This window comes from Pleurodeles waltl, chromosome 4_1, assembly GCF_031143425.1.
Source record: "Pleurodeles waltl isolate 20211129_DDA chromosome 4_1, aPleWal1.hap1.20221129, whole genome shotgun sequence".
NCBI classification, from domain to species: domain Eukaryota; kingdom Metazoa; phylum Chordata; class Amphibia; order Caudata; family Salamandridae; genus Pleurodeles; species Pleurodeles waltl.
In genome coordinates this window covers 842,056,437-842,071,158 of record NC_090442.1, presented here as the reverse complement: position 1 = coordinate 842,071,158, position 14,722 = coordinate 842,056,437, and the positions used below count along the sequence as shown (strand labels likewise).

General features: G+C 44.8%; 1 protein-coding gene across 1 annotated transcript in view; it reads right to left on the bottom strand.

The window, feature by feature from the left end:
• Positions 1-457: 457 nt before the first annotated feature.
• Positions 458-14,722, bottom strand: part of SLC17A8 (solute carrier family 17 member 8) — a 315,037-nt gene continuing 300,772 nt past the window's right edge. Inside the window, exons 11-12 of the mRNA XM_069229602.1 lie at positions 6,308-6,435; positions 458-1,050 (exon numbers count right to left, since the gene is read on the bottom strand). Of these exons, the coding sequence (XP_069085703.1) occupies positions 694-1,050; positions 6,308-6,435 (485 nt within the window). The 3' untranslated portion in view covers positions 458-693. The remainder of the gene's footprint in view (positions 1,051-6,307; positions 6,436-14,722) is intronic.

The window sequence follows — 14,722 nt, the reverse complement described above, 5'->3', positions numbered from 1 at the left end:
ACCACAAACAATTCCACTCCAATCCATATAATTTCACCCCACACCACTCTCCTCCATAACACGTAGCTAAAAGACATTAACCACACCTATAGCTCTCGGGTTGCAGAGACCTATTGTCTTTGCCAATGCTTGTTTAAATTCTGAAGTGCCACTTCAATGAAAAATGTGCTGTTTGTGAATAACAGTAAGCTACCAACACCATGCCTTGGTAAGATAATTGTGGCAGTGTGCACCAGCTGGCTACATACTACATCCTTCCCACTCTCCTGCTGAATGGATGTTACTCATTTGCTATACTTGTTTTTAGTGTGACGCTTGGATTTTTCACAATCCGTATAACTTAATTTATGTGAAATTGATGGCAGCAACTCCTGTCTGCAAACTGTTCCAGCACCACTGGTAATTCATGACAGTTCAATCTGGAAAAACATAATTTAAAAAAATAGAAAGAGGAGAAAGCCCTATGTTTTATTGTAAAGCAGATAACCACTTACAAATATTAAAAGCGTTGGTAGACATTTTACAAATAATGAATAAGAACTTGCTGAATAAATCAATGAATAATCTGGATTCTATATCATGTGTTACTGTTAAAAACTAAATGCAATAAATTACAGAGTATTAACAACAGAATTTCAACAAAAATTATCTAAAAAGACATAATGTGTCAATTGTAAGTACTGCACTAACATTTCAATCCTGGGTGTTGTAATTATTTTGGAAATTTCCATTTTCATAATAATGAGGCCCCTCCTCATCAAAGTCCTCTGTTATCCCCTTTTGTCTCCTCCACCCTTTCTTTGCCATTTCATTGTTGTGAGCTGTAGCGCCGTATGACGTTTTCTTGCTTGGATTAACATAAGTGTCACTATTCAATTCAGTCTCTTCCGCTAGTTCATCTTCATCTATGATTCCACATTTTTCTTCACTGATGTCGTCTGGGTCAGCCCAGTCTTGTTTCTCACCAGATGCAAAAATGCCATAGAAAATTACACCACTGTAGTGCACTATTGACGCTATCAAGAACACATTCTGCCACTCCTCGCGGGTCTAAAATTTAACAAAGAAGATTTCATTAGTCCTTTATCAAAGAAACACATAAATAAAGAAGATGTACAGGGTTCTGGTATATTTGTAAGATGCAATACCACCACAGGACAGAGTAACAAAGAAAATGTTCGGATTTGTTTGTGCTTGCAAATAAGAGTAACTTATGTTGTATCGACAAATGTTGCCTAGTGTAAATTAATTGACTGAGTGCATAACCTAGGTACTCTCAAGTTTTCACTTATGTTTCACTTGAGGGCATTTCCAGGGATGTATCCGAGAAGTGGTCATGGAAATATGGTCGTCATGTAACGTACATATCCCCAGGTGCAGTCTTTTGGATCTTTACTGATATTTAGACGTAAGCATCTGACAGTTTTATGCACACTTAAAATACAACTAAAAGTTCCAGGTGCAAACTGATGCAGAAAGTGTGAGAAGGTGCACCAATCATCTCAGGCCAGTTTTCATTTGAAATGGGGCACAGAAAGAAATGATGCATTAGGTAAAATAGATGGGGACAGAGGTGTAGTTAGTACCTTCTAATGGCATAACGTTTGGCACAATTGTAGTGAGACTTCTGCAACATGAAAACATTATTCTGATTTTAAACCAAAATTAAAATAACCCCCTAAAGAAGGGCTTAGGACAAGAGTCCAAAATGCATTGGGGATTGGAAAATTATAGTGTGTATATATTAAAGAAGGGGTGTTTTTAAAATATTAACAAATAGAGAAATAAATAAACTTGAAAAGCACATTAAATTGAGGGTGATTCATGGATTAGCAGAGGCAGTAAAGTGAATGAAGATTGTGTCAAATGGAGAAGTCATTGGGCTCAGTAGTAGGGCAATCAAAGGAGGACACTAAACCCGATTGTAGGAGGCTGGCCTGGCTTGTAGTGGGTACCAAGGGGTACTTACACTCTGTACCAGGTCCAGTTATCCCTTATTAGTGTAGAAGAGGTGTTTCTAGCAGCTTAGGCTGATAGAAGGTAGCTGTAGCAGAGCAGCTTAGGCTGAACTAGGAGACATGCAGAGCTCCTACTATACCACTGGTGTCATATGCACAATATCATAAGAAAACACAATATACAGATATTGACAATATGCCAAAAGTATCTCAGTGAGTACCCTCAGTATGAGGATGCCAAATATACACAAGATATATGTACACAATACCAAAAATATGCAGTAATAGCAAAAGGAAGTAATGCAAGTAATGTAAAGTTACAGTAGATTGCAATAGGAGCTCATAGGTATAGGGGCAACACAAACCATATACTCCAAAAGTGGAATGTGAACCACGAATGGACCCCAAACCTATGTGAGCTTGTAGAGGGTCGCTGGGACTGTAAGAAAACTGTGAGGGTTAGAAAAATAGCCCACCCAAGACCCTGAAAAGTAGGTGTAAAGTGCACCTATAACCTCCAGAGAGCACAGAAGTCGTGATAGGGGGATTCTGCAAGGAAGACCAACACCAGCAATGCAACAACAGTGGATTTCCAGACCTGAGTACCTGTGAAACAAGGGGACAAAGTCCAAGAGTCGCAACAATGTCGAGAGAGGGCAGATGCCCAGGAAATGCCAGCTGAGGGTGCAAAGAAGCTGCCACCGGATGGTAGAAGCTGTAGATTCTGCAAGAACGAAGAGGGCTAGAAACTTCTCCTTTGGAGGATGGAAGTCCCACGTCGTGAAAAAGCTTGCAGAGGTATTCCCACGCAGAAAGACCGCAAACAAGCCTTGCTAGCTGCAAGGGTCGCAGTTAGGGTTTTTGGATGCTGCTGTGGCCCAGGAGGGACCAGGATGTCACCACTTGGATGAGGAGACAGAGGGGGCACCCAGCAAGTCAGGAAGCCCTCACAGAAGCAGGCAGCACCCGCAGAAGTACCAGAACAGGCACTTGGAAGAGGAGTGAACCGGAGTCCACCCGAAGTCAGAAAAGGGAGTCCCACGACGCCGGAGGACAACTCAGAAGGTTGTGCACTGCAGGTTAGAGTGTCGGGGACCCAGGCTTAGCTGTGCACAAAGGAAATCCTGGAAGAGTGCACAGGAGCCGGAGCAGCTGCAAATCACGCGGTACCCAGCAATGCAGTCTAGCGTGGGGAGGCAAGGACTTACCTCCACCAAACTTGGACTGAAGAGTCACTGGACTGTGGGAGTCACTTGGACAGAGTTGCTGAGTTCCAGGGACCACGCTCGTTGTGCTGAGAGGGGACCCAGAGGACCGGTGATGCAGTCTTTTGTTGCCTGCGGTTGCAGGGGAAGATTCCGTCGATCCACGGGAGATTTCTTCAGAGCTCCTGGTGCAAGAAGGAGGCAGGCTACCCCCAGAGCATGCACCACCAGGAAACAGGCTAGAGAGCCGGCAGGATGAAGCGATACAAGGTTGCAGTAGTCGTCTTTGCTACTTTGTTGCGGTTTTGCAGGCGTCCTGAGCAGTCAGCTGTCGATCCTTTGGCAGAAGGTGAAGAGAGAAGTGCAGAGGAACTCTGGTGAGCTCTTGCATTCGGTATCTGAAGAATTCCCCAAAGCAGAGACCCTAAATAGCCAGAAAAGGAGGTTTGGCTACCTAGGAAGGAGGATAGGCTAGTAACACAGGTAAGAGCCTATCAGAAGGAGTCTCTGACGTCACCTGCTGGCCCTGGCCACTCAGAGCAGTCCAGTGTGCCAGCACACCTCTGAATCCAAGATGGCAGAGGTCTGGGGCACGCTGGAGGAGCTCTGGGCACCTCCCCTGGGAGGTGGAGGTCAGGGGAGTGGTCACTCCCCTTTCCTTTGTCCAGTTTCGCACCAGAGCAGGGCTGGGGGATCCCTGAACCGGTGTAGACTGGCTTATGCAGAGATGGGCACCCTCTGTGCCCATCAAAGCATTTCCAGAGGCTGGGGGAGGCTACTCCTCCCCAGCCCTGACACCTTTTTCCAAAGGGAGAGGGTGTAACACCCTGTCTCTGAGGAAGTCCTTTGTTCTGCCTTCCTGGGCCAGGCCTGGCTGGACCCCAGGAGGGCAGAAACCTGTCTGAGGGGTTGGCAGCAGCAGCAGCTGCAGTGAAACCCCGGGAAAGGCAGTTGGCAGTACCCGGGTCTGTGCTAGAGACGCGGGGGATCATGGAATTGTCTCCCCAATGCAGGAATGGCATTGGGGTGACAATTCCATGATATTAGACATGTTACATGGCCATGTTCGGAGTTACCATTGTGACGCTATACATAGGTAGTGACCTATGTATAGTGCACGCGTGTAATGGTGTCCCCGCACTCACAAAGTCTGGGGAATTTTCCCTGAACGATGTGGGGGCACCTTGGCTAGTTCCAGGGTGCCCACACACTAAGGGGGTCATTACTAGGGGACCGCGGGAGCACCGCCAACAGGCTGGCGGTGCTCCTAAGGGCATTCTGACCGCGGTGGTATGGCCGCGGTCAGAAAGGGAAAACCGGCGGTGTCCCGCCGGTTTTCCGCTGCCCTGAGGAATCCCCCATGGCGGCGCAGCAAGCTGCGCCGCCATGGGGGATTCCGACCCCCTCACCGCCATCCTGTTCCTGGCGGTTTCGACTGCCAGGAACAGGATGGCGGTGAGGGGTGTCGTGGGGCCCCTGGGGGCCCCTGCAGTGCCCATGCTAATGGCATGGGCACTGCAGGGGTCCCCGTAAGAGGGCCCCACTTTGAATTTCAGTGTCTGCATAGCAGACACTGAAATTCGCGACAGGTGCAACTGCACCCGTCGCACCCCTTCCACTCCGCCGGCTCCATTCGGAGCCGGCTTCCTCGTGGAAGGGTGTTTCCCACTGGGCTGGCGGGCGGCCTTTTGGCGGTCGCCCGCCAGCCCAGTGGGAAACCCAGAATGACCGCCGCGGTCTTTTGACCGCGGTACGGTCTTCAGGTGGTTCCCGCTTGGCGGGCGGCTCCCGCCGCCCGCCAAGCTAGGAATCAGGGCCTAAGTAACTTAGCACCCAACCTTCACCAGGTGAAGGTTAGACATATAGGTGACTAATAAGTTACTTAAGTGCAGTGGTAAATGGCTGTGAAATAACGTGGACGTTATTTCACTCAGGCTGCAGTGGCAGGCCTGTGTAGGAATTGTCAGAGCTCCCTATGGGTGGCAAAAGAAATGCTGCAGCCCATAGGGATCTCCTGGAACCCCAATACCCTGGGTACCTCAGTACCATATACTAGGGAATTATAAGGGTGTGCCAGTATGCCAATGTGAATTGGTGAAATTGGTCACTAGCCTGTTAGTGACAATTTAGAAAGCAGAGAGAGTATAACCACGGAGGTTCTGTGTTGCAGAGCCTCAGTGAGACAGTTAGGCATCACACAGGGAACACATACATATAGGCCACAAACTTATGAGCACTGGGGTCCTGGCTAGCAGGGTCCCAGTGACACATAACAAACATACTGACAACATAGGGTTTTTCACTATGAGCACTGGTCCCTGGCTAGCAGGATCCCAGTGAGACAGTGAAAACACCCTGACATATACTCACAAACAGGCCAAAAGTGGGGGTAACAAGGCTAGAAAGAGGCTACTTTCTCACACCGATCAATTATGGTGCTTAAGAACAGACACGGTCACAGCTTACAAAATTTACACTTATTTTAGTAAATAGACCAAACTTGAATATAGTTAGTCATTCCAACATTTTTAGCTAGAGTTCTAACTTGCCCATACATAACTTTGCCTACAAAACACCAAAAAACATCCTAGCAGGAATACATCAAACATCAGCTGAGACCTAGCAGCAACCTCTGCATTTTGTGGTGCATAGTAAACTCCCCAAAAAATCAAACAGCTCCAGAACAAGCAACGCTTCATTACATCAACACCTTACATGAATAATCACAACTGCAACATCCTGCAAATCCAGATTTCTCTAGACAGCATCTTTTAACATAATTCAAATACAAGTATGAAAGTATTGTATTTTATATGTTGAGTAAAAATATGCTGACTTAACCTCTTTGTACAATAGTACCTTGTGTAATATACAAGATATAAAATGATACTTGGAGTATTCTCTCATACATTTTTATATATTGTGGAATATCCCAGGTTTATGTTGGGTCTGATTCCAGAACATCAGTCAATGATGCATTCAAAGGCAATTTTGATGGTGGAGCATAGTAGAATACGCTTTGTAGAAATTTTACACAGTGAAATTGGTTATTGCACTAGAACTCAATTGTTTCAGAAGTACATAGAGGGTGCTCTGCACATAGGATAACAAATCTAGTGGAATACAGAGTTGGAAATGTCTTACCTTATGCCTTGTCATGGCACCTACAATGAGTGGGCATACCATTCCTGACAATGTTCCAACACCATTGGATATCCCCATGAGAATACTTGCATACCTAGGAGCAATGTCTAAATGATTTACATTAAATCCTGAAAAAAAAAGAAAATATATATTTGTCTCACAACATAGTGAATTTGTTATGTTTGATGTTTTTATTACCAAAACATTTCCTCATGTAAGATGCAATTGCATTCTGTATTTCCATAGCCTGTGAGCCTGAACCTTCAATGTGATATTCCAAGTAGCTGTCATACCATGTGATGATTATGGTTTTTACTTAGTAATAGTTTACTAGACACTTTGGTCTGTGCAATGAAAAACAAAAATAATCACACTGAATCCAGGTGGCTATAGTGACCAGTTTATTTTAGTTACTAAGATCCTCATAGTAACCATGCATGTAAAATATTCCCAATACAATAATCCACTCCGGTCAATGCATGATTTCCACTAAAAGCATTTTTCAAGGCAATTCAATGTTGTCTGGGGGTATGCTCAGTGCCACCATATCATAGGCCACTGGCTAACACTAATTTCAATGATTGTCTGTTAGACTGCATATCTGACAATGATGCAGATTCTTAGCAATTGGACCTGCCTGAAACATCTAGACTGTCCCAATACTCAATTTCACAAATTCTTTGTCTGTCCTATGCAAGCTACTTAGTTGTATTCATCTACAGTTGTCTAATACACACAACTATTGGATACCGAAAATCAAGTTGTTGAGTGTTCTGATTTTATGTAATGCACCATTAGGGGCCCCGTATCATAGTCATACAACCAAAGCTTTACAAATGGTAATCAAATCTATAAATGTCCCAGTGATGTTCTCTGTGCCACCATGGTCAGAACGCCATCAACCATTGAGTAATGTATGCAACTGAAGAACTTTGCCATTAATTCAACTTTTTGTTTTGAACTTGATTGACCCATCTTTTTCACTTTTCTTTATATTTTTAAGAGTTGCATAAACTTTTGTTGAAGGTAAACCAGTTGCTTTCACATACAATGAGCACTCTGTTGGTTCTTGTTTTGTGGAATTTAACAAATTGTTGTTCTAATGGTTATCAGTAAAACACTATATTGTAACAACCTACACTGTACACATGTAATTATTTTCACTGTTTTACCATTTAGTGGTTTCTCAACATTTGTTTGCATCTTAAAAGTAAATTATATATTACATTGCATATGCATGGCTAAATGCTCATGAATAATACCAAACAAACTATTGTTGTCATGAAAAATTATATGTGCCCAGTCTTCACATCAGTTTACAGGGTAGCTCTAGCTTTGGTGACACAAAATCCAAATTGTAGAATATTGTTGGAGGTTCTTTTTGACAGAATTGTTCGTTGAGGAATAACAGACGTTTGCCATAAAGGGGCCTAAGAAAATAGTTTTGAAGCGCTTTCAGTAAAACTACTGCATGACCATGAAAGCTGGTATGAATTTTGTGAAAGTGTAGTGGTTGGTGAATTGAGTAAATACACCTGTATTGCACCCACTACCAAAGGTCTGTTGGTACCGGTCTTAATGGTAATTAAGTCTACCCTCCTTAGGTTCCTTATTGGAAGATATTTTCTGATTCAGTCGGCCACTTACTGAGTAGCTTGGTTGTGGGGACACTTGAATTTTCAACAGCCCAGTTTAATGTGAACCAGTCCCTCAAAAAGAAAGTCGATGGAGGAATTTGCTGGCCAGTGTACATGATATCTCCAGCAAAATCCACATATTAATCTGACAGAGGTATTTTTAGCTCTCTGCAAGAGTTTTCATTGAGATTCTGGCCTTCCCATGTACAGAACAGAATAGGTTAGTCAAGGCTTGCATTAACTGTGGCTTCTAGTACTAATGATTTGAGCATAAGGGACAGAGGTAAGAGAGATCTTACCTTGGTAACTTGATACAAGCAGTTGCATACAACAGTGTTATATGCATCTTGGGGATCATATCAGAATCAAGAAAATTCCTAGATCTTTTCATTCCCCAAAATACTAGGTATGGTAATGGAAGCCAGATTTTATCTTCCTTTAGTTCTGAATACAATGACCTCAATTCTTAAGCTCTTGCACTAGAGGACAATTTCCCCACCCAGGCTTTGATTACCTTTAAGATTGTCTGTAGATCTCTGATTGAGGAATCTTCCCATGAGATTTTCTCATACATCTGTGCATCATTGGCATATGGCTCAACCCAGAGTGAGGTTGGAAGATTAAGAAGGGAAGGTGGTTTTCAAAGTTTGTTGATTGTCAGGTTATGACTTACAAAATATCTAGTGGCATCCTGGAACTGTCAGTTGCCTCAATTTGATGGGAGAGGAATATTCATAAAGTAGGCTACGTCATTAAACGAAGAATCTGTGTCTCTGATATTTAACCAAATATATAAAAATCAATTCATAAATTACAAGATTGCCTTTGAGATGTAAGTATACATGGAGCAGGCATGCATTTGCCATTGGCTTTATTTCACAAAAATCATGGGTAGCAGTATTGTTACTACTTAACATAAAACTGATTAAATCACAGTGAGTAATTGCACACATTCTTACCCTTGGGTGACTCAACTGAAAAGACATAAGTCCTCTGTCGCTAACTGAGTATCAAACCGTGACATTAAACTGGTGAATAATAAATTATCATGTTAAGCGTACTGTTAGAAACCACTGGGCAAGCACAAGGGCTACTGAAGAACTCAATAACCCCTGCTGCTAACATCTTGGACACCTCATCCTTGATGCTAGCCCTGAACTTGTCAGTCACCCTGTAAATCTTGTTTTTTACAGGTGGACTGTCCCCAGGGTCCATATCATGTGTACACAAATGAGTGACCCTGGGATAAAGGAAAGCAATGAGGCAAACTGTCCCAACACCTGGCGACAGTCCCTCTGTTGCTCTGGGTCAGTAGGGGGAGAGCTTCACACCTGCCACAGAACCATCATTCTTCTGAGCAGACTGGGGGTCAGGAAGAGGCTCACACTCTTCCTCCACCCCATCATCTGTTGCTAGGAGCATTGTCAATTCATACCTCTCAAAGTGAGGTTTGAGGCGGTTCACATGCTTGGGGCTTGGAGTCCGCAAGTTCACCAGATAGGTGACCTCACTCTTGCGCTCACTCTTGCGCTCCACCACCTCAAAAGCCCCAGTCCACTTGTCTTGGAGAGCACGAGGCTCCACTGGGGCCATGACCCTCACATTCTGGCCAGACTGAAACTCAACCAGAGTGGCATTCCGGTCATACTAGCGTTTCATGTCCTACTGGCTTGCTTTAAGGTTTTCTTGGACGAGCTTCCTGAAGCAGGCTGTCTGGTTCCTAAAAGCCAGCATGTAGCTAAATACATCCTGGGGAGGCTTACTGGAGGCTTTCTCCAAGCCCTCTTTCACCAGACTCAGAGGTCCCCTCACAGGGTGGCCATACAACAATTCAAAGGGGTTTAAACAGTCTCTATTGTGACACCTCCCTGTAGACAAGAGGACGTTCCACTTCCACCTCATGGGCTCTGACAGGCCCATAATCATGCCCTACAGGTTCGGTTGAATCTCTCAACAAAACCATTTCCTGGTAGGTAGTAAGGAGTGGTGAACTTGTATGTCACCCCACACTCCTTCCACAGAGACTTCATATAAGTAGATATGAAGTTGGTACCCCTGTCAGATAGTACGTCCTTGGGGAACCGCATGTGGGTAAAAAAAAAAACATCAATGCTAGGCCCACCACAGGGGCTCTGATTGATATAAGAGGGATATCTTATGGGTACCAGGTGGCATGGTCCAGAGGCCCCACAATGTAAATATCCCACCCTTTCAAAGGGGGTGCTGACTACAGGAAAAGTTTGAAGGGGAGCCTTACCTTTCCCCCCACTCTAGCCACTTGCCTGACAAATCTGATAAGACCTACAGTGCACATCAGAGTGCCTGCACATTTTGGGCCATTAAAAGTGAGTGACAAGCTTTTCAAAGGTCTTGTCCTGCCCCAAATGACCAGCTAAATGCACATCATGAGCCAGACCCAGTAGGAAGGCTCTGAAGCACTGGGGTACCACCAACACCCAGGCTGCCCCAGGCTCAGCAACATTAGGCTCACTGTATAGGAGGCAATCCTCCCAAAAAATCAAGTGAGATCCATACTCCTTGCCAGATGCCTGGTTTGCAGCCTGCTGCCACAAACCCTCTAGATTAGGGCATGTTTTCTGGGTCTCACAGAATGCCTCCCTGGAGGGACCCCCTTCCTGCTGCCACTGAGTCAGCTTGGGCACCTCCCCCATTTCAGCCACTTGCTCCCCTGTATGCTCCGGGGTGTCCTCCTCAGGTTCAGCCTCCTCCTGGACCGTGGGAACTTCTGGGGCGGGTCTCCCACGCCCCTCACTCTTCCACTTTCTGGCAAGCACCTGGGCCACTCTTTCAGGCTCCAGGGCCTCCTGACCACCCTGACGGGTTGCCATTGACCATGTGCTGGCACATGCTCACCCAGGCAGACCCAAGATCTCCAAGTGTGACCTGCGTTCCACCTCCTTAGAGGGAAATCCTCCAGGTCATTGCCAAGCAGACAATAAACAGGCATGGTTGGACTCACAGCTACCCTCAATGAACCTGGGAACCCCCTACTCAAATGGAACCTGTGTCACTTTGCACAGGTGCTCAGATTTTTCTATTTCAACATTTTGGTGAAGTGCATGGGGAATCTCCTGCTCTTCAGACACCAGGTGACTTCTCACCATAGTCACACTGACTTCTATGTCTCTCAGAGCTTCCACCCTCTGTACAGTGATGGTCATCCACTGCCTGTTCTCAGGAACGAGGGTTGTCTTGACCATCTCACTGTCCCCTAGTGAGACAAGGGTCATCTCAGCAGACTCCCACCCTTCTCCTGGAACCAACTCCTATCCAAGAGCTACACTGGCCAAATACTGTTACTGGGCACCAGTGGGTGCCTGTGTCCCCTTGGAAAATTTGGGATCCTCCCTCATGTGACCCACCTGCTTTCATGCATAGCTCGTGTTGGGAACTCTCTTTGCAAGTTTCCCTGTAGAGACCCATGGTTTCTTTTCAACTGAGGGCTGGGAATCTTTACCCTGGGAATTAGGTTGGGGCCCTTTAGGGGCCCCCCTTGTTTACACTTACACCCCCACTTCTTCTGATGGGGACCCTCTCCACCCTCGGCGGAGTCTCCCCAAACTTCCTTTGGACCCTGGTGCTTTTCCACTGGTCCGCTTCCTGAGCAAGCTTCCTGGGGTGAGTCGGTTTGCTGTCAATTAGGTGCTGGATCAGTTCAGGAAAACAAAGACTATACAAGTGCTCCCAAGCAATCAAATTGTACAGCCTCTCATAACTTACAGCCCTTCACCCAATAAACACCCAACCATCCCGTGACCTGCAAAAAAGTCCACACACTCAAGCAAGTTTAGGATTCTTTCTTCTCATAGGACCTAAACTTTTCCTTATACTGCTCAGGAGTAAGACACTATCTGGGGAGTAGGGTGTCCTTCATGACAGAGTAAGTGAGTCTCTGAGGATCCCCGAAGGATGTCCAAGTGTCCCTCCCCTACTACCTCAAAGTGATTCCATAAACCCACCCCCAATGGGCTTCAGGGACCATGTTCATGTGGAGAGCAGACTCATACCCCTTGAACCGCAGATAAATGTCATCCTTTCTCTTATAATCCTTTACTAAGTCCTTTGGAATGTGTACCCTCCTCTCAGGCTGCATTAAGGTACTGCTGCCACTGTGTCTGCTGGACTGTCTCCTTTTGTCCAGCTCCTTTCATTAGCCAAAAGCAGATTCTTTTCTTCCATAGCCAACCTTCTCTCCTCCATCTCCATTTTAAGTTTTTCTAACTCCAACTGGTGTACCGTCTCTGCTTGTCTGTCCTGCAACTCCTCAGGAGTCAGACCTTTGAATGAAATACTACTGCCTGCCCTGGAGACCCTCCCCCGAGGAAATACAGGGTTACCCAACACCACAATATGAATACTCTGCACCTCCTCACCCTCATCCCCCTCCTCTATGTGCCCCCATTCTCCTTGGCTGCCACCCAGATTTTCAATGCCTAATCAAGATTCAAATTCCCCCCCAAAGAAATAGCATTAAAAAAGTTGCTGTAGTATGTCTGTGTGCTACAAACATATGGCCCAGTGTTATCAGTATGCATGTTTGGGCAGATTGAAAAATTCAGGGTTCTAAAGAATGGGATCAGAATGCTACTACAAATATAAAGCACAAGTTTTCCTGGCCAAGCACAAACTACCTTGTAGTAGTACGACTGCAGATGGTAATGTTTAACCATGTAATTATATGTTAGGCGTGCTCCTCTGATGAGCGCTCTATTCCACTGTGTTTGAGGGTATTCATTGTTGAAAGCAAATATCTTTTGTACAGTTCTGAGAGCTTTGGTCCCAGCTCTCAATTTGCCAAATGGCTGAGATTTTACAGCAGCCTAACTCCAACTAGCTTTCATGATTCATCAATATTTTGTTTGTATTATATTATCACACCTTTCGTGTCCTCCACAAGGTCATTTTCTTTTTTCCTCCACAAGGTCATTTTCTTTTTTCCCTACCATGAGAGTATTTGCTGCCATTTGCATATAGTAATTTTATGGAAATAAATTGTTGTATTATATTTTGTTGAAATTTTAACTTTCCACACACCGTGCAATCAGCATTCTCCTTTGCTCCCTATTTTATAATGTCGAAAAAAGTACTTTTTCATGCTAAAAACGAACAACTGGAATGTTAGTTTCCACTTCCATTATTCGTCCTACGAGTAGTTTTCTGTTTCTAGTGCAACTGTACAATTAAAGATCCCTTCAATAATGTAACTTTCCAAGAACCAATTAACTCCATTTTAACTATGTAATTCTGACATCCATGTACCTCAAATGTGAACAAAACCAGGTTCTAAAACTGATTTTATTGCATTATAGAGGTTGTTAAAGACATTCAGCATCTTTCATTGCTGTGCACAAATTACAGGTAAAAGTGAAGAATGTTACTACGGCCAGCCTCAAAACAAGCCGGTATTTGAATACATCAGTCTGCCATGGAGCTGATCTTTGAAGTTAAAAAGTATGAACAAGATTTATTCTGTATTATAATATGTTAGCAAAGCAGTAGAGCCAGGTTTTAATGTAAAGCTGAAGGATTATAATACAGTATTGTATAGCTTTTGTAGCTCATATGTAACATTGTTACATAGAAAATGGAAATTAAATTTAGGGTGACTAAACTTTTATGCTAGCATGAGAAGCAGTCTTGCACTCTGAACAGCACATAAATATGTACTGTCACTGGCACAATTCTGAGGGAGTTTTATTGTAAATAACTGGTACAGGCATCATGAAGTCGCAGCTCGCGCTGACTAAAAGTGGAAGGCAGCATGCGCAGGGTGGGGGAAGAAGAATAACATTAAAAATAATAATTTAAAAAGCACTTACCTGCACTCACGCACCGGGCCGCTCCTCTGCCTCCTCCCGTCTCACTGTACGCAGACACAGGCTCCCAGCCTGACCTGCACCCAATCCTGACGCTGCTGAAAGCGATTGGCTGGTATTGGAATTTGCCCTTTTGCAGGGTCATCCCCAATCTTTTTGCCTCCAAATATTTCTGACCTGTTTCTGTTGGCTTTTGAACTCTGAGCACTTTACCCCTGCTAATCAGTGCTAAAGTGCATATGCACTCTGTGTAAATTGTATGGTTAATTGGTTTATTCATGATTGGCATATTAGATTTACTAGTAAGTCCCTAGTAAAGTGCACTAGAGGTTCCCAGGGCCTGTAAACCAAATGCTACTAGTGGGCCTTCAGCACTGGTTGTGCCACCCACATGAGTAGTTCTGTAATCATGTCTCAGACCTGCCACTGCAGTGCCTGTGTGTGCAGTTTTAAACTGTAAATTCGATTTGGCAAGTGTACCCACTTGCCAGGCCTAAACCTTCCCTTTTCTTACATGTAAGGCACCCCTAAGGTAGGCCCTAGGTAGATCTGTTTGTGTATACCCTGTCTGGGTCAGTTTGACAGTTGGGCTGGATTCACCTCTCACTAGACAGTGACACAAAGGGAGCTGGTGTGTAGCCTGCGTATCCTGATGAGCCATCTGTGCTAGGAGGGAGGGGAGGAGTGGTCACTTACGCCTGAAAGGGCTTTACCTGCCGTCACTCAATGCAGTCTCCAACCCTTTGGTGAGTGTCTGGGTCCTGGCCTGGGCAAAGCAGGATTTCACAATCAAGAGTGACTTTGCTTTGAAGTAGGCTTACTTCAAAGGATAAAATGGGAATAAGAAGGGCACCCAAAACCACAGACTTTAGAACACTTCTGGAAACCAAGAGGAACCTCTGCCTGGAGAAGAGCTGAAGAGCTGAGGAAGAAGAGCTGCC